This window comes from Dipodomys ordii, unplaced genomic scaffold (assembly GCF_000151885.1).
Source record: "Dipodomys ordii isolate 6190 unplaced genomic scaffold, Dord_2.0 Scaffold27, whole genome shotgun sequence".
Classification (NCBI taxonomy): domain Eukaryota; kingdom Metazoa; phylum Chordata; class Mammalia; order Rodentia; family Heteromyidae; genus Dipodomys; species Dipodomys ordii.
The window spans coordinates 11,299,559-11,319,722 of record NW_012267243.1 but is presented as its reverse complement, the minus strand read 5'-3'; the positions used below and the strand labels follow the sequence as shown (position 1 = coordinate 11,319,722).

Below are 20,164 nucleotides of genomic sequence, written 5' to 3'. Positions count from 1 at the left end.
CACTCCATTCATTCCCTTGACCTACTTTGAAGCTGCGCCTCGTTAGAAATCTCTTACTGGAGGGCACGGGCGGGAAATGCATTCTCTAGGAACCTGCTGCTTTCCCCAGCACTTCGCCCGGGTTTCCCTCCTGTGCTCTGCACGCTTTGATCCGGTCATTCAGCACTCCTTCAGTGGCGTAAATGCTCTGCCTCTGGGCCATTGTCAGATGGCTGGATAACAATGTGGAAGGGGTGCTCGGTTTCCCTGGGGCTCCTCCTGATGAAGTATAACCTACTTCCCAAAGCAAAGAGGATTCCTGTCTGGAGCTATGCTGTACCCTCCAATCCCCCCAGGACAGAATGAAGCTAGCTTTGTTGTTCTCCTCAGACCAATGAACACATTATCTACATTTGAAGAGGGGCCTGAAGGTCATCTTCCATCTGTAAGACGGAGTCCTCCCTTCCTGCCTAAGGGTAGACTGCACTGTCATTTAAAAAAAAAAGTCAATAGGAATCAAAGAAAATATTTTTACCAGTTGTAGTTTATGACTAGGTCAGGTTTCTTTAACTACAAGGTGGATTTCTATGCATCACACTTATGCAAATCAACCTAGTGGTATAATTGGTTTCATCGTTCATATGTCCCAACCATTATATAAACTAGAGTTTTCAAACCCTCGTGTCGTGGACTACATTTTGGGGTGCTATAAGGCATGAAGAGAGGTGGTTTTAGTGCATGCTTTCCGGTGGAGGGGGAAGGGTTGGCGTTGGTCCTTTTGTCTGCCATCCTGGGGTTTCCCAGGCTCTCAGCGCAGTCTCTGACCCCATCTTCCTTGCAGGATGGTACGTATGGGCTGAACTGTGCCGAACGCTGCGACTGCAGCCACGCAGACGGCTGCCACCCCACCACGGGCCACTGCCGCTGTCTCCCCGGGTGGTCAGGTGAGAGCCGAGGGAAGTCAAGAGCGTAAGGGTTGGTCCTTGCTCCTTCGAAAAGTCTGTGCCAGTCGACATTTCAGTCAAAGAGAAAGGGCAGCAAGCTCTCCAGTGAACAGACACGTGTCCCCATGAAATGGAATCGCTAGGTTTTTAACGAAGCTGTAATTGCCAGAACGCAAGCCAGTAAGATAGGACTTGCTACAATGAACTGTGCAGGACTGCTTGGTATATATTGAGCATTTGGTGGGATGGGGGGGTGGGGGGAGGGGGGATTGAAATACACCCTAAGGACATAACTCTAGTGGGCGAGGCAAAAATATTAAACTCCAGTATTTATATGGTGAATATTCCAAGTATTCAATATTCTTTCTTGGATGTACAAGTTTTAAAACTTTACCTTTCTTACAAATATGTTTGTGTAACGACAAAGATAGAATTTCACCGTGTTTCTCACCCAGGTTGGGAATTCTTCCTTATTTATGTGGCTTTAGGATTTCTCACCCATGATGTACAGGCTTGCTTGGGCATTTAGTTCTGTCTTCAGAATCTGTAAATTATGAGCAAAAATATGGTTGTTCTTGCAAGATCACGCTGGGTTCCCACCAGCAATGTATGAGGGCTCTAGTTTTTCTTGCCCTGTCAACATATCTACCTTTTGCTTTGCAATTCCCCGTGGCTAAGGAGGTGGGATAAGTCTGAGATGGGCTGTCATGTATTTGTTTCTAGATTGAGAGCTGCCTTGGGAAACAGAACAGGCTGAAACAACAGATCCCATTTTCCGTCCACCAGAGTTGCCCACTGACACCAGAGCATCTGACTCCATAATTCCTTCTTGATTTGACAAACTTTGACTTTACAGTGTGGAATTTCACTCGTTCTTTTTGTCTCTAGAGTCCGATTACTAACTGTTAAAACTAAATCACACCAGGGAGTAAGCCAGATTTTTAGACTGCACCAGGCTTCTTGAATTTCTCAGGCTGACCAGTACTAATTTATCAATGAACACAGTTCTACATTCACCTTGCAGCAAATGCATAACCTTCCTTATAGGCAGTCTACATCATCTGGGCCATACTCTATCCAGTCTTCTCCTGACTTATGAATTCCTAGAGGGTGGGAAGTGATCTTGACTATGCCAGTCACTGCCCAAATGTCTACCAGCTTTGATTATTTAGAACCAGTCGGTGAATGAGAAAAGCAAGAGATGATTTGGCCTGAAGCCAGATGGAAAATGTGCGCTTGCATTCCACAGTCTGGGTCATGGGGTAAGACAAATGAGCCCATCTGGCCTTAGACCTATCACGCTCCTGAGGGAATGGGGTGGATTTGCCGTAATCCTCTGTCCATCTGCGACTGGTCTGCTTCTCCAAGAGGGAAGAAGCTTTGCTGCCTTGAGGTTCTTCTGCCTCTTGCTGCCCACTGTTTCACTGTGGCCTTTACTGCTCCTGAGTCAGTTCCTAGGCCAAAGACTTCATTTCTCTGGGTCTTCTGTGTAAACTCTTAGCATGTTAGCACCTGTTCACCTCTAAGCCTGCTATGAGGTTGTCCCCACGTTCACAAACATACTTGGTAAAAGCAAACATGTATAGAGCAAAAGAAACTTCCAAGAGACTCTATAATGTTTTTTCTAAAAGGAAAGAGCAAGTTTTGTGTATTATTCACACAAGATACTATTTATTGTCAATCCTGGGTCGACTCATCAGTTTTTTAAATCAATATATTTATTATGAATAGGTTCCTTGTTAGGACCTTCATAAATAAAGGTAAAGAAAGCTTTGCTTTTCATTTTGGAGCTATATTTGGGGTCAAATCATTAACATAAGTCTAGAGAGGTGAGCAATTCTACTTCCTGTCCTCTCTGTGGCTCAGGTGGCTGCACGTGTCACTGGAGAGCATCTCTTTGGCAGTAGCTTTATACCAGTGGCAAATGAGAAGAGAGAGCTCAAGCATGCATTAGTACTGGAAAAAAAATTTTTTAAAAAAGAGAGAATTAAACTGGTGGAAAAGAGACTAATGCAGCATACTGCCCTCTAGAGCACTTGGGAAAGAGACTCAAAGTGTGGTGTAATAGTGAGAAGGGGGGTGGAGAATAGAAGTGCCCAGCCAGGAATGGGATCATGAAAGGAGGAGAGCCCTGTGGCAAATTGGTAAGAAGACTCCAGCGTGTGCACTCATTCCAGGAAGAGAAGCAGGACTGCTGAGCACACCCAGCCTTCCCTGCAAGGACAGTCCTGTCCAGCTTTCCCCAGCCACCAACTGGGACCAGAATGACCAGCGAACTGCCTCTCTGGGGACCGATCTGCTCCAAGGCTCTTGTGAAAGGCAGTTGACACCTTGGTTGTCACAGTAAGGGGAGATCCATCTTCCCTTGTCCTGAGACAGAAGGGCAAAGCCGAGTCAGACCTATTCAGTTTTATAAGCTTAATTAACACCCAAGCTCCCAACTACTACAAGTTCTAAGAACTCACTCTCGGACCCCTTTGGGTGCTGAGGGGTGGGGGAATGTCTGTAGGTATCTATTTGTGGGGATTTGCAGGGATGTTAGATTAGAGCAAAGGCTCAAGTGTCTGGAGTTAGTGCAGAGAGGTGCTCATTAAAAAATAATAAAAATTCAAAAGGCCACCAAAAGACCAAAGCCCTCAGATCTTCCACTCTGTCTGCTTTTCCATTCGGATCTGGGTTAAGGCAGGTGGAGCTTTCCAGCACGTTTGTCTTACAACCTGCTCATGTAAGTATCCCTCATAAACATGACTGGTAGACACGTCTCAACTGAGTTACCTGTACGGTGGCAGATTCTTGAAAATCCATAGCATGAGGATGGAAAGGTTTGATTTAACACCCATATATTGAAGATCTCTAAGTCTTATGTCACCACATAGCTGAGGTGCTGAGTATATAAAGATAAAATATGGTATGAGCCACTTTATTCTGCAGAGTTCACATTCTACTGCAAAGATATCAATGGACATAGATTCATCATGACTAACTTTCCAATGCTCCACTATATTAGGCCTTCTCTCCATTGATCAAAGGGCCAGAAAAACAGGACACGTCTAGTTAATGCCTCCCTCCTAGACCCAGCAAGCCCAATTAGTATTAGCAAATCTTTCTTGGTTCTAATATATATTTAATAGCTTGTTATGGAAGATCAAGACATTGAGTCAAACTCATTTCCTTTTTTCCCGTTTAACACTCCAAACATGGCGAGAGTTAGTGGCACAGGAATCGAAATGATTAAGCAAGACAAGGATTGGGGGGTGGAGGGGGTGGAGGGCTGTGTCTTTGAGAGGGGGAAATAGTGACACTGGATGACGTACTTACTGTGTTCATGCAGTTACCCATGCCCAATGAATGCCGAGCACACATGGAGTCCTTTGGCATAATGCAGCAGGCATTAAATGCACGGACATTTCTTTAGAGCTGCTTAGCTGAAGTTCATCACGACCATTCAGCCATTGCCTAGCAACTTGTGAAGCCTATCAAAGAGCCGTTTGTCCTCTGTCTTGGCACAAACCGCCCCTCGCAGATCTCCTTATCAGCATTAGAACATTTATCAGGGAAAAAAAATTAATGTTTCCACTGAATCAGAGATTGCCTCAGATCTAAAACCGCCTCATTCCCATCCACCCTCCCCCTTCCCCCAAATATTTTAGGAAGTTACCTCCTCCAGGAACTGGTTTTAAACCTTTTATTAGTAAACACTCCAAAGAAAGTTATTTAGGCCATCTTATAATTCTTCTAGTGTTCTATAATCTGGGCTAACATGAAAAAAACACTGACCCTATAGTCTGTCTTCTCAAACAGAAAGAAGGCAGACATTTCTACTTCTCCTTGGAAGGGTCACACCTCATATAGGTTGGTCTTCCAAGTGTTCATGAAGACGTCAGAGAAAAACATTATTGATGTAGAACTGTGTTGATTGAGCCATTTACCAAATATATCTGGTACATACCCACTATGGGAACATGACCAGCCTCTTCCTCTTTTCCTCCTTCCCTTCCTCCCTCTTCCTCCATCCTTATCCCCATCTCTACCTCTGTTATCTCCATCTCTACCTCTGTTATCTCCATCTCTACCTCTATCTCTATCTCCCTCTCTCTTCCCCTCTACCTGTATCTTTACCTCTGTCTATATCGCTATCTCTATCATCTCTTCTGCCAGAATTAATTACTTGGGCTTGGCTGGGGCAAGGGGATTCTTCCTCTGCCATTTCTTCTATTCATCTCCTCTGCATCACGACCATCATCAGTTTAGTTCAGTGTCCTGTTATTATTATTATTTTTTTTATCATTGCTTGCCTCTGTAGTCTCAAACATCCATTTGATTTACTCCTTTCTTCTAGGCTCCGATCTTCATGTATCTCTATCCTCCTACAACCCACGAACTGAGTCAAGCCCCTTCTTCAGGATTCTTTACCTGTTTCCTTTTAACACCAGGGAGAGGTCTGAACTCCACGCTGTCCCTTCTGGGCTGTCCGTCACCAGCCACACTGCTGGCTGCCCATGGCCTCCACGGCTTGTGCTCAGCCCTGAGTTTCATCTACACCCAACACTTGCAGCCCCTGAAGGATGGCCACGGACGTCATTGGGGCTCGGCCTTGCACCCCCTGTTCCTTCAGGCGGGGGGGTCACCTTCCCTCTGCCCCAGGTCACCTCCTGCCCTGATCATGATCTCAAGACAGAGTTGAAGGCTGGGGTCTTTGATGCCCTGCATTTTCTTTCTTGAAACACTCAACTGGCTGTATTTCTTAAATACTTATAGACTTTCTTTCTTTCTTTCTTTCTTTCTTTCTTTCTTTCTTTCTTTCTTTCTTTCTTTCTTCTTTCTGCTCTTTGAGAAATATAAAAATGAAAAGGTGTCTGGCTGAACTCTAGCAAAGCTGGCAAAAAATGAGACGAGATCAATAGAAATAATTGAGAGAAAGATGGAGAGAGGGAGAGGGTTAAAACAACGTCACAGCGCTCTAAGCCGGTGCGCAGGTGGTCAGTGTGCTCCGCTGCAGGGTTGTCATTACAGCGAGGTGACTGTGGCAGCCTCGTATGGAGGAAGCACGCGCTCAGGACTCTCTCCACGGCCTCGCGGTCTCAAAATCACACAATCACACATTTATTTCTTAGGCTTTTAAAATACACTCTGTAAAAATATCGATAATCTTCAAACAAAGTAGACCTCAGCAATCATAGATTTGTCTTGCCCTTCCCTAACTTAAGATGGAAGGAAAGGTGGGGGACGGCACAGAGGGTCTGGGGACCAGGCGGGGGTGGGGGTGGGGGTTAAGAGAGAAAGAAGGGGCCAGCCGAAAGAAGGAAATCTACCACTTTTCCTTGGACATATCTGATTGATGATTAGGCATTGATATATGCAAAGAGATAACTCACTTTCACTGATGATAAAATAAAAGAACTGGGCTTGAATTTTAAAGAGGAGGTTGGTAACATTCAATAGAAAGGTTATTTTTCACAAAATGTTATTTAAAAGTAAGCTTGATTCTGCTGAACTATGTGATTGGAGACAGAGGTTGACAGGTGACCCTTAGAATTCTCAGTGGGTTTTTGGAAGGGCAGACATGGGTCAATCATGTGAACTCGGCTATCGTAAAACTCATCTCCTTGCCATTTCATAGGCCTCGTGGAACTTATATGACAGTTGCCTTGATAAAGTTGACTTTGACTGATCGTCATGCTAACCAGCTGGGTGTATCAGATACAAAATAAAGGATCACTTTATTTACCTTGCCAATCTGACCTGTGGTCATTTTTCTTAACAGGCTGTGATCGAAAGCATGCCAAGCAATGCATAAATTGTAATAACGTAGAATGGATAAAAGCAACATTTATTTTTGACCTGAAGTGTACTTCATTCCATCTTGACTAAATTTATGTATAATGTGAAGTAGTGATTTGGCAAGTAGCTGACAAACTAAACGACCTCTCAAGCCCCATCCCCCCCCCCACAAAACCATAAAAATTCATGACTAACTGCTTAACTTCCACTTCTCAGACCTGTCCCTGAGAGTCAACAGAATGACAAAGTGCCCAGGGACATCTGCACCTCCCTGAAGCAGGTATCTCCGTCTCAGCCACAGCCACAGCAGCCCTGGTTGCCAGTCAGTTAGGAACCGGAATTTGAGTAGAGAATGAAGTCTGTGGAAGGTTACCTGTGCTGATCATTACTTTGCCAGTCACAAAACCAAGTTGACAGCTTCATTCTGAAGCCGATTCCTTCTTAGCTTGTTTGGCAAATGTGCCAGTACAGTTATCTGGTTAAAAAGATCACTTGTTATTCCGTGGCTACATGGAGAGGGTAGAACTCGCAATTCCATCCCAGCTTTCCAAAACCATTCTGAAAAGTAAGGTAACATATGATGAAGATAACTGATATGTAAACATATACGGGGCCATATACAAAGAATTAATAAAGAAAAAATTAACTAAAGTATGGTATCTGCAGGGGAGGATTCCAGAGTGTAGCTTCTACTTATTTAACAAAATATACACCAAGAAGCTGGTGCATGTATCCTCAGAGAGAGGTGGTTAAGAGGAGAGGGTAGTACAAGTGAATGAGGAAAGTGAATCAGGACCTTTAAGGTACACAGGTGAACATGGAACCTGGTAACCTGATAGCTTGAGGGAAGGCATTTGTTTTTTTTTGAGGGGTGCGGTCAGTCATGGGTCTTGAACCCTGGGCCTGGGCAATGTCCCTCAGCTCTTCAGCTCAAGGCTAGCGCTCTACTACTTGAGCCACAGCACCAGTTCCAGTTTTCTGGTGGTTAACGGGAGATAAGTGTCTCATGGACTTACCTGCCAGGGTTGGCTTTCAACCTCGATCTTCAGATCTCAGCCTTGTGAATAGCTAGGATTACAGGTGTGAGCCACTGGTGCCTGGCTTATGCATTGTCTTGAACACAATTCGTTTTATTCAAAAATGAACATCTTGAATTGAGACCCCTTTGTACAACTACTTAAAAATAATAAATAAAATATTTGAAAACATAAGAAAAAAGTTATAGTGTACCCAAATGTCATATTTTGCTCCAGGGAGGACATTTGAACCCCAATCAAGTTTATAAACAGACCTAGTATCTTTTCTTCAGACAGCAGTCTGAGCTGTGGCAAAGGCCTATTGTTGACTCAAGCCGGACACAATGAGACCCTGGCACTTTCATTCTCCTATTAACAGCCTACATTCAGAGGAAAGAACACAGGGCAGGAGCCACTGGAGAAGGATTTATTCAGCAGAAATTTCTGTGTGCCAATTAGTACCATCTTTGTGATAACACAGGGTGCTCCTGGGGGAAGAGTTCAGATCACAATGACTTTTCTCCACAAATGGTCCTCCCTGCTTGGTAGTCCTGGCAGCTGGTAATGTTCTGGGAAGGGGGAGGGGGAGGGCTTGTTCTTTCCATGTTTTCATGTGGGCCTGGGCCACCCCTAATTATAACTCATTGTCTTGCCACATGAGGAGCATTTGTGAAGAACTCTGACTTAGAAAAAAGAGGTCTCTGTTGTAGTTTGAATACTCCCTTTGCCTCAGATGCAGTCTGGATTTTATATAGATTTTTGTAAGGTTAGTGGTGTTTCTTAATGTTTCCTTTAGGCATTTGGCTGTCTATTCATAACTGATTCTGAAGTTTGTCTAGTTCCAAAATCAAAGTTAAATATATACATACACTTTGCTCATAATCAATGACTTAGACAACAGCACATACAGAATGGTGGCTATAATATAATCTACCCACAGCTGTCCAATTCAAGATTAAAATTCTATGAATAACTTGAATCAGGTGCTGGTGGCTCACACCTGTAATCCTAGCTATTCAGGAGGCTAAGATCTAAGGATCACAGCCTGAAGCCAGCCTGGACAGGAAAGTCTGTGACATTCCTATATCCAATTAGTCACCAAAAAGCCAGAAGTAGATCTTCTAGCTCAAGTGATAGAGCACTAGCCTTGAGAAATTAAAAAAAAAACAAACAACAAAGCTTAAGGACAGTGCCCAGCCCCTGAGTTCAAGCCCTAAGACTGGCACCAAAAAGAAAAATCAAGAATGAATTTGGTGGTGCATTTATCTTCCTTGTGTTATCAAAATATCCTAAGATTGTACTCATCTGTTTGCTCTAAAGTAGGGTTCTCTTCACGTAAAACAATCTAATCACTTGGAATGTGCCTTATCGTTGTGGACTTTATGAAAACAAAGAATGGAAGAGGGAAGGAAATCAACAGTATGTTTGATAAAGTTTGCCTTTGATAGAATCCTTAGGCTTCCCATTACTCCCTCCTGCTCAAGAACACAAGTCCACATGGCAATGGCGTGTCTTCTTCTGGACTGCATAGAAAATAGTTGCAGGTATTATTTTCATGGGCATGTTGTATAGAAGACAGACAAGTAGATTCCAAACCTCCTACCGTCCCTGCTCACGGTTGTCAGGCCCCAGGGTGCTTTGGTCCTCATCTTTTATTTGGCATGCACAGGAGTCCCGATCTGCTGCTCTCTCAACCTGCGTACCTTGTTTCAGGCATGCACTGTGACAGCGTGTGTGCTGAGGGGCGCTGGGGTCCCAACTGCTCTCTGCCCTGCTACTGTAAAAACGGGGCTTCGTGCTCCCCCGACGATGGCATCTGTGAATGCGCTCCAGGGTTTCGAGGGACCACGTGCCAGAGAAGTAAGTGTCTCGCAAGTGAATGGTTTCAGTCTTTCCTTCTTTGGGCTCTATATGCAGAATGGGCTCTGTATGCATAAGGGTGCTCGCATCACACCCTCGTTGATAGTGATGTACTGTTGCAGCCAAGGGCAGAGGCAGTGTAATAGATTATTTGTTCTTTGCAGAATTGCCCTCAATAGCATTTCCTCAGGCCTTTACTCTTTTCAACCTCCAGGACTAAGCTAAACAGATGGGGACGGAACCATTTCTTCCCACTAATGGTTTCATTGCTCTATTGGCATGATCGTTAAGATACTCTTGATTCTTCCTCAGAGTGTGCAAAGAGTGTTCCAGAAATCCATTGACCTGTAAATATTTTATTCAGCAATTTGGCATGGGCTTTAGTTCTATTACCAGAAGTCAACATCAGCCAAACCTTGAGGCAAATCATACATTCTGCTAGCAGTCCTGAAGTCGGTGCTGTGGGTGAACAGAATTGCAGAGTTACAAATGGGGACAGGGGATATGGGTCAATGTCAGCTTGGAGTAAGGAAATGGTCTGTAACACTCCTCAAATATTTTAGTAGTGGTTACTAAGAAAGACAATCACTATTATCACATATTTATTCTAACTTTTAAAATTTCCCTTAGGAAATACCGTATTAGTATTATCACACACTATTCTATTTTTTTTAATTTTCCTTTTCCATGAAGAGCTCTATGTGGCTATTCTACACTTGAACTCTAATAAAGTCATAGAAACCACATAAATATTTAGCATCTTGCTTTCTCAATTTCTAATCACAATCATGACATTATACTGTTTGTTGAAGAAACATCTTCTGTTTTGGCTAAAGATCATGATATTACCAATAATGATTCTTAAGTTATAAAGGGTCAACAAATAGGTTGGGATTTTAAGAGTTTTATTTTCTTCACCCCTTTAGAATTTTATTCTCTTCATTTCTTGGTCCATTCAACAAAATTCATTGAGCCCGCTAGTGTCCCAACCTTAAGCTATTGAAGTAGGAGAATCAAGGATTAAGACATTCACTTGCCTTGGAGGGTTTCTGAGTTTAACGGCTTTATGTTCTTGTTAAAGATTGCCTTTCTTCCTAGGGTTGCGTTTTGTACTTGGACAATTCTCTAGCTTTGATTTCGTTGTTGTGGTGGTGGTTGAATTTTCTTTCTCTTCTGAAGCGTTCGCAAGGTGCTGGTGTGGAATGGGCACTGCGTACATCTCAGGAAGATAACTGAGAGCTTCTACTCTATTTTCAGTTTGCTCCCCTGGGTTTTACGGACATCGCTGTAGCCAGACGTGCCCGCAGTGTGTCCACAGCAGCGGCCCATGCCACCACATCACGGGCCTGTGTGACTGCCTGCCCGGCTTCACAGGGGCCCTCTGCAATGAAGGTAAGGCTCCCAAGCCCCTTGGAAGGAGAGGTGGTGAGCAGGAAGTGCCACGGTCTCTGTTCTCAGACATCCCAAAGGACACAACGTTTCATGGCTTCTGGTAGGCTGCGAGAGCTCTGAAAAACACTGGCTTCCCGTGCCAGCGAAAGCTCTTTATTGTCTGCGCTGTTATCCTCTTCAGCCTTAATTGGAAGCAGCCTCCCATGAAAAATCAATGTGAAGAAGGAGTTTGGACTCCCTGAGTGGGAAGTCCTGAAGTCAGATTTCTAGAAACGTGTTGTCTCTTGGTTTGGGATGTGTTAATGAGGTCTTTGGCTCTGTGTGTTTGTAAAAAATGAGCCCATTCCGGATTGGGAGAGGGTGGGTTGATGTCGAGTATGGACCCTGGCCACTGAGCAGCTGGGCTGGTGACCCTTAAAGTCATTTCCTGTCCTAAGATACTGAGAGTTGGGTTGTGAGTAACTGACCTCTGTTTTATTCACAGTGTGTCCCAGCGGCAGATTTGGGAAAAACTGTGCAGGAATTTGTACCTGCACCAACAATGGCACCTGTAACCCCATTGACAGATCCTGTCAGTGCTACCCGGGTTGGATCGGCAGCGACTGCTCGCAGCGTGAGTCCTCGTGGAGAGCAATGGTTCACCAGTTCTTGTTCATTTTTCTGAAGTATGAGTGTGCCCATAACACATGACCAATGATCAGATGTGTTCTAGTTTTTAAAATCCTGTCTTTCCATTAAAGTTCTATCTCTACATCACAAAGATAGCTTGGGAATAACCTACATATGTAACATTTCTTCTCATTTACTTTCAATGAGCCACCATTCGCTGATTTAAAGCAAAAATAAGCATATTTAAAAACGTGACTTTTTTCTGTTCTTTTTGTGCCAGTCCCGAAGCTTGAACTCAGGGCCTGGGCACTGTTCTGAGAGTTTGGCTCAAAGCTAATGCTCTACTACTTGAGCCAGAGCTCTACTTCTGGCTTTTTTGGTGGTGAATTGGAGATGAAAGTCTGCAGACTTTCCTGCCCAGGCTGGCTTCAAACTATGACCCTTAGATCTCAGCCTCCTGAGTAGCTAGGATTACAGGTGTGAGCCACAGGTGTTCAGAGAGAAGTGTTTCTTAAAGACAAAAAAGGGGGGCAAGCAGAGAGCCAGCCAGCCAGCCAGACACATAGATAGATAGATAGATAGATAGATAGATAGATAGATAGATAGATAGATAGATAGATAGATAGATAGATAGATAGATAGATAGATAGATAGATAGATAGATAGATAGATAGAAGATGCATCTTGGTGCTAAAGTGCTTGCCTAGCATGTGCAAGAATCTGGATTTGATCCTCAGTATTGAAAAAATAAAAGAAAGGAAGGAAAAAAGAGTGGGAGAGAGAGAAGCAGGAAAAAAGAAGGAAGGAAGAAAAGAAGGAAAAGAGGGAGAAGGACGGGGGCAGGGAGCATGATGGCATCAGTCTTTAACTCTCATACTCCAGAGGCAGTGTCAAGAAGATTGCCATTTTGAGGCCAATAAGACTCTATATAGGTGAAAAGAAAGAAGGAGGGAAAGAGAGAGAAAGGTGGAAGAAAGGGGGAAAGTAGAAAAAGAGGCAGGGAGGAGAGGGGAGAGGAAGGAAGAGGGAGAGGAGGAGGAAAAGTCTGTCTCTATCTTGTGTTTCTATGGAGAGGTGGAATGTGAATGTGAGTGTAGGCACCTGTTGGGCTCCTGCGCAGACTTGTCTAAGTGGAGCTCCACCCTGGCTCCCTTGGCTCCCTCCTGATCCCTGTCTCCACCGCATTCAGATAAGGGTCCCATGTCACCATGACAACACTCAGATTAACCAGGCCACCATTTGGTTGATGGTGTTGACTGCAAGCCATAGCTCATACTTTGAAAGAAGCTTCTAAAAGTATTCAACTTTTGACCAAGGTACATATGGGGCTAACTTAGTTTTACTCATGGTAAGTTTTCTAGCACATACTCAGTTTGTACTGGTTGCATCACACACATAGGACAAATCAGAAAATGAATATGTACTAATTTTACATGATGGACCATTTGTTATTTAATTCATACTCTAGTTGTAGTCCATCTTTAGGTATTAACAGATGAGAAATATCTATTTTTTCAGTTTCTCTCTGAATTTAATATTTTTCTGCCAAGTGCTGTTGGTTACACCTGTAATCTTAACTACTCTGGAGACTGAGATCTGAGGATTAAGACTAAAAACCAGTCTGGGCAGAAAAGTCTATGAAACTCTTATCTCCAATTAACCAGCGAAAGGCAGAAATGAGCTTTGGCTCAAGTGATAGAGTGTCAGCCTTGAGCAAAAAAAAAAAAAATCTAAAGGACAGTGCCCAGGCTCCGAGTTCAAGCTCCAGTATCAGCATAAAGAGAAGCAAAAAGATACGCCTCATTTTGGAAGTTGTTCTTGTCCCTGTTTGAGGAGGAATGTGCTAGAAGGACGGAAACAGGAACACCACTCTGAATGGGGGCAATGATCTGCTTGTTCCTATCAGCGCTGCTGTGGAGGCTGATTTATTTTGCTCTTTATTTGTTTTGCCTCTAATGGGATCACTAATTTCGCTGGTTCCCTTCTGGGCCCCGTGGCACTCTCCTCAGTGAAACAGAGACTGTGAGAAATTAAAGCGTATGTTTAAAGAGGCGGAGGTCTTTGACAACACGAATTCTTGAAGACTGTCTCTTCATATACCACTTGGGAATATAAAATCGGAGTGATCTTCATTTCCATTCTCTAATCATAACTGATATAAGAGTCTAAAGACTAATAATGCAAAGTGGTTTACTATAGAACAATACATTATGGGCATACATGTTTGACAAATACGTGATAAGTATATGAGCAGGTTGATTTGGTAAAGAGGTCCACATGTGGCCACAGATAGGCTGAGCAGGTCAGTCATTTTCACCCTAGGTCTTGTTTCTGTTGTTACGTTTTGTTTATGTTTTAGAAGTACTGTCATTTGAACCAGGGCCTAGCACTTCATAGGCAGATACTCTACCACTAAGTCACAATTCCCCAGGCCTCTCTCTGAGTCTTGCTGTACCCTTAAGAGTGAAGTTGTTCTTATAGGAAAACAACAACAACAACAAATATTTCTCTTTCTATGAATCTGTGTGACAAGAGTCACTGTTTAACTTTCACTGAACCAAAATTTCCTCATCTGTTAAATGAGGGTCTTTCTACACCTCAAATGTCAAGCATTACTTTTTTTTCTCTTGCTCTTGGGTAAAAAAAAAAAAGCACATTTATGAGAGATCCTTCTTTCATTCTTAAAACTACTTCAGATTCATTTAGTATCATTATTGCTTCATCTTTTCTATGGAGTAATCATACAGAAATTATACATAGTTCTCCTTTTAAGTAAACATGTTCTTAAAAAATAAGGCTAGAGACATGGCTCAAGTGGAAGAGGACCTGATTATAAGCCCACAGCTTTGAGTTCTAAGCTCAGTACTGTCAAAAGGAAAAAAAATCAATTGTTGATTTCTGAAGTATTAATAAGAATAAAAAGTATCTCTTGCAAATCAAATGACTTTACCCCACAGTCTCCCATTTTAATTCCACAGAATCATATCTGACTGTCTTATTGCGCTTCAGTGTGGCAAAGACGCCACATGATTTTATTTGATTGTCTCTGCTGCTTCCACTGACTAGTTTCCAAGTCAACTAAATCTGATGGGGTTAGGATAAGAACCCTGCAGCAACAATTGTGAGCTACAGCTGATTGGAAATCAAAGCCATAAATTACATGGCCTCAGGCAACTAAGTCAAATCCTCACTCCCTCTGGTTGTGTGGGGGGAACGGGGCTTGAACTCAGGGCCTTGCACTCTTGCTTAGCCTTTTGGCTCAAGGCTGATGTTCGACCACATGAGCCATACCTCCACTTCCAGTTTTGGATTTAAGAGTCTCCTGGGCTTTCCTGCCTTGGCATTCTTCGAACCTTGCTCTCCTCTCTCAGCCTTGAGTAGTTAGGATGACAGGAGTGAGCTGTCAGCATTCAGCTTCCCGTTTATCTCTGCTCAAAGGGGCCTTCTTCAGAGAGGGCATGCTTAAAGGTTACCCCATCATGCTGTCTTCCTTACCCCACTTTCTTTTTCCATACCTCTTGCCGCCATTGCTTCTTTGGTTAGCTCCCCTAAATTTCCTACTCTCCTAAATTTCCAGTGTTCGGGAGGTGGTTTGTCCTCTTCTGCCTCCTCTGGGCTAAGCGCAATGGCAGCACAGCATAGGGGTAGAACGTGTATTTAACACACGTAACTTAAACACACGGAATCTACAACCTTGAGGGATGGCTTGGTCATCTGACTCACTGATGAAGTCTATATGTAACGGTCCCTTCGCAGTCAACCCCACCTGGTGGGGTTCCCTGCCACATTCAGGCTTTCTGCCCTGGACGGAGGATTTATTGTGCTTTCTGAGTCCTGATGTACACCGCCAAGTCCGCACCTGCAAAGGGCCCCATTCGGGTGGTTGGGCCTCTCTGCTCAGTGCTGACTGGACTCTAACACACCTGTCCACGCCTGCTGTGGTTTCAGCCTGTCCACCAGCTCACTGGGGCCCGAACTGTATCCACACCTGTAACTGCCACAACGGAGCCTTCTGCAGCGCCTACGATGGGGAATGTAAATGCACTCCTGGCTGGACTGGACTCTACTGTACTCAGAGTAAGCAAGGAGCCCCCTGCAGCTTGGGAAGCTAGAACCTCATCTTGCCTGTGTGGTCTGAGCTCACCAGGGTTGCTGGAAGGGAATATTTCATCTACCCCATGGCCTCAAAACATCTACATTTCCCAAAATAGCAAAGAGCTACGGGGCTCCATGCACTCCATCTTTAGATCACTTCAGGACACCTAGGTGGAGCATAATTGTACAGGCTGTTGTGCAACTTCTCTTTTCTCCTTTAACTAGATGGTAATTACATGGATCCATTTGCCTTTCATTTATTCTAACTGCACAAAGGCGAGGATACGTGATGGACATTCCTTGTAGAGTTCATACTTGCTGTGTGCCCTTAGGAGTAGATGGAGTTCCATGTTTCTCACGCTTAGTGAGGTTCATGATCACCCACAGATGATAAACCCACAGCTCTGGGCCTCCCCCAACCCCTTGAGGGGAACTTAAGGATCTATATTTCTGGCCATTTGAGTCTCATACGATCATTTTCTTTTCTTTTTTTTCTTTTTTGCTGGTACGAGGGCTTGAACTCAGGGCCTCACAACCTTGCTCAGCTTTTTCCGCTCAAGGCTGACACTTTACCAGTTAAGTCATACCTCCACTTCCAGCTTTTTTTCGGGTTCATTAGAGATAAGAATCTCACAGACTTTTCTGCTCTGGCTGGCTTTGAACCCAGATCCTTAGATTTCAACCTCCTGAGTGAGTAGCTAGGAGTTAGAGGCGTGATTCATCCGATCTAGCTTCAAACCAATTTTTCTTCATGATAGCTTTTAACATCATGGGCAGAGGATCACAGCTAAGCATCACTGGGAATTATTTTTTTGTTCCTCTTGCTTCCATGTGATAAAGAAGACAGGAAGGCATATTCATAGTTATGAATAGTAACAAATACTCTTAAAATATGGCAATGGACTGAGGCAGGAAGATGGGTCCAACATTAGTTAATTCTTATTTAATACTGACCAGGAAATACAGTCAAGAGAATAACCCTTGAAAAACACTGGAACTTTCTGTAAAGGGGTTGGGGGTGGAGTGGGGTGGGAGGGAGGAGACGGGTAGCTATAGAACCAAGATTTGAAAGCATACAGATAATTTTAATCATTTCAGTCTAGAGAACTTGAGTCCAGAAGCCTAGTAATTGGAATGATGAATGGCAGGAATAATCCCACAGTGCACAGGCTTTAAGGAAGGCTTAATGGAAAGACACTAGCTTAGCCTCCAAGGGAACCAGTGATGGTTTCATGAACTGGGATCCGTCCTGCCTCCTGTGTGTGGGTTATACTTCCCTGCAAGAGCTCTACTGGGGGCTCCTGCGAGGCCCCACGCCAGGCTGAGATACGCACAATTAACTCAACTTCCTTTAACTTTAAACACAACTATGTCGGAGGCAGGAGCTCTGTCTCTGATTCCTCCGTCCTCCCTTCCCCTGCAGGATGTCCTCTGGGGTTTTACGGCAAGGACTGTGCTTTGATTTGCCAGTGTCAAAACGGAGCCGACTGCGACCACATTTCCGGGCAGTGCACCTGCCGCACGGGGTTCATGGGACGGCACTGTGAGCAGAGTGAGTACCCGCCTGACTTCACTTTCCTTACGCCCCTGAGTTATGAAGGCAGAAGGATCACTGCTTTTAAGTTGTGAAGCAGATGGTTAGGTACTTACCACCCTGGTTGACTTCATCTCCCAGAGATCTGCCTCCCTGGGACCCTCATAAACTGGCTTTCTTCCAGGTGTTTCCTCTGAGTAACTGCTCGGCCCTTTGGAGGGAAGAGGGGTGACTCCGAGAACAAAGATGGAATGCAGGCTTTCCATTAGAATCACGGTGGCTCTTTCTATCTCTCTTCCTTTTTGGAGCATAGGTGCCCAGAACCTTAAAAACAGCCATCACTCTGTGTTTGTGACCAGAGTGGACGTGGCCTCCAGTCAGAGGCAGGGCATGAGACGGGGAGAAGGGCTAGGGACCCAAGGCCAGCCCAGGTAGCCCAAGTGGGAACATTCTAGGCAAATGTTGCTTCTTTTCACAACTCTTCCAGTCTTTCATCTAACAGCCAATCATTTAAGTCTTAAGATTCAAGACAACATCAAATAAAAAGAAGAATTAATCTGACTCAGGGAGACTATGATCGACTGGAACAACCCATCTGGTTTTTCCATTTTTGCCTCATAAACCATACATCTGCTTGCAAGGTATTAAGAACATTAGCCTTAAACTAAGCGTGCAAGTGAGCGTACCGTTCGTTTCCTGGATGACATTCATCCAGTATTCAGGATGAACACACAAGTACTGAGAACTATGAGGGGCGCGCTCTCTTATCCTAAAGCTCTCCTAGTGAAGACAGTGAAACACGGCTCTCCACTCCCCAGAGGCTAGACTTACGGACGATGTCCCCAACTGGCATGGCTGCGGGAGTGATGGGACTGGGAAAGGGGTTGATCAGAGCAGGACTTTGGCAATAAAGCTTCCTTCCCCTTACGCCCAGTCCAATGGCATGGAGCTCTTGGTGTTTTGTGCCAAGTTCTAGCAGATCTTTAGAAAATACAGCAGGAGATCCAGGAACCAGCTTCAGACAGAGATGGGAGTTTTACCTTGCTGTTTCATTCAGTCATACAACAGACACTGAGTCACACAGTCACACGCACTGCCTTCCTTCTGTGTGTGTAAGTATTGTGTGTCTGTGTATACCTGGTTACACATGGGCCCAGAAGCCATAATGGACTCTGAGCTTTCACTCGTGTGCCAAGCAACTTGTTCAGGTCTCATTAAATAAAAACCTTTTTAAGTGCTTCCGTGATTACTCTGGACATCAGATTAAAATGTCCCTGTATCTTGGAAGACTTCTAGTGCTCACTGTCAACAGAGGCCTGTTTTTGCAGAGAACTCTGATAATACCAGCACAGTGCCCCCTGCTGCTCACTACAAAGAACACAAGTCTTTTGTAGTGGAGATGGTCAGATTTAACACAATTATGCTGTGTTCTTCAAAAATTATGCCCAGCCCTTATTACGCTACGTGAGAACCCTACCATTTTAGTCTCCAAGACTGAATCCTGTGAATCTAGAGTTTGAATCATTCTGTGGTAAATACAGTGGTTCACCTAGAGAATAAACACAATTTGCTCTCCCCCTCTTCGATTCCTCCTAGCTAATCCGCTAGAGAGGCACATGAGCCTTCAGAAAAATCTCCATGTTCTCAGGGAAGCAGCTCTAGGTTTTATTTGTCAGTCTAGTTTCCTTTCAGCCCCCAATTGTGCCCGAAGGAACCATCTCAAATTCGTCTTTGAGACAACCTGTTCGTTCATGGGAGTTCCACACACTGTACAAGCATCACCCGTTCCCTATCAAAGCTAGGATGTTGAGCGGCTCAAGTCTCTACACTGGACGTAGTCATGTCATGACTCGGAAATTGCTGTCCAGCTCTGGGATAGGCTGGGCTCTGCGTCTGTCTGCACAGGACTTTCCTGAAAGGCTCAGGGGTACACGGAAGAAGGCAGATTCCCCAAGGGCTGGTGCTAAGTTGACCTTATCTCCTTCCCCAGAGTGCCCTGCTGGGACTTATGGCTATGGCTGCCGCCAGATATGTGACTGTCTGAACAATTCCACCTGTGACCACATCACCGGGACCTGTTATTGCAGCCCTGGCTGGAAGGGGGCGCGCTGTGATCAAGGTAGGGAGTGTGGTAAATCACCACCACTGCCTCCTCCCGAGAGGGCTCCAGTGCACACAGAAAGTAACTCACAGACGGTGCCTGGAGTAGGCCTCGTTACAACTCTGCACGTAACTAGTAGAACTGGGTGTTCATTTCATGTAGATAAAGAAACTAAGACTTAGAGAAGCTGAATGGTTTCTTTAAGGTCACATAGGGAGTCACAGCCTTTGCTGCCAAGTTTCTCTTGTTCTTAAACTCATGAGCTTTCTATGGGGCCAGTGGTATTTTCAGCTTTTCTGAGGTATAGTTAGTATACAATATACTTTAGTTAAACAATTTGATTTTAAAAATTAACCATGAATCCATATTCACAAAGTTACTGCCACAATAATGACTCTTTCCATCATCTGTGTAAGTTTTCCTCAGGCCCCTTCCTGCCCCTACTACTGTTTAGGCCCCTGACAGTAACTGATTTGCTTTCTACTACTCCAGATTAATTTGCATTTGACAGAATTTTATTGAAATGGAATCACACTGTATTCCTTTTAGGTCTCATTTTATTTATTCAACATAAATATTTATAAATTGAACCATTTTTTTGTTTTGTTTCTTCCGGTCGTGGGGCTTGAACTCTGGGCCTGGGCGCTGTCCCTCAGCTCTTCAGCTCAAGGCTAGCGCTCTACCTCATGAGCCACAGCGCCACTTCCAGTTTTCTAGTGGTTCATTGGAGATAAGAGTCTCATAGAGGGCTGGGAAGGTGGCTCAGTGGTAGAGCGCTTGCCTTGCAAAGCCTGAGGCCCTGGGTTCGATTCCTCAGCACCACATAAGCAAAAAGAAAAAAGCCGGAAGTGGT

The 20,164-nt window shown here is 44.3% G+C and overlaps 1 protein-coding gene across 1 annotated transcript in view; it reads left to right on the top strand.

Annotated features, from left to right (window-relative positions):
- The window catches only part of Megf10 (multiple EGF-like-domains 10), a gene marked incomplete at its 5' end in the record, with an annotated part of 100,063 nt that overhangs the window by 67,892 nt on the left and 12,007 nt on the right, over positions 1 to 20,164 (top strand). Inside the window, 7 exons of the mRNA XM_013015532.1 lie at positions 821 to 923; positions 9,434 to 9,580; positions 10,838 to 10,972; positions 11,457 to 11,585; positions 15,530 to 15,658; positions 17,100 to 17,228; positions 19,201 to 19,439. Of these exons, the coding sequence (XP_012870986.1) occupies positions 821 to 923; positions 9,434 to 9,580; positions 10,838 to 10,972; positions 11,457 to 11,585; positions 15,530 to 15,658; positions 17,100 to 17,228; positions 19,201 to 19,439 (1,011 nt within the window). The remainder of the gene's footprint in view (positions 1 to 820; positions 924 to 9,433; positions 9,581 to 10,837; positions 10,973 to 11,456; positions 11,586 to 15,529; positions 15,659 to 17,099; positions 17,229 to 19,200; positions 19,440 to 20,164) is intronic.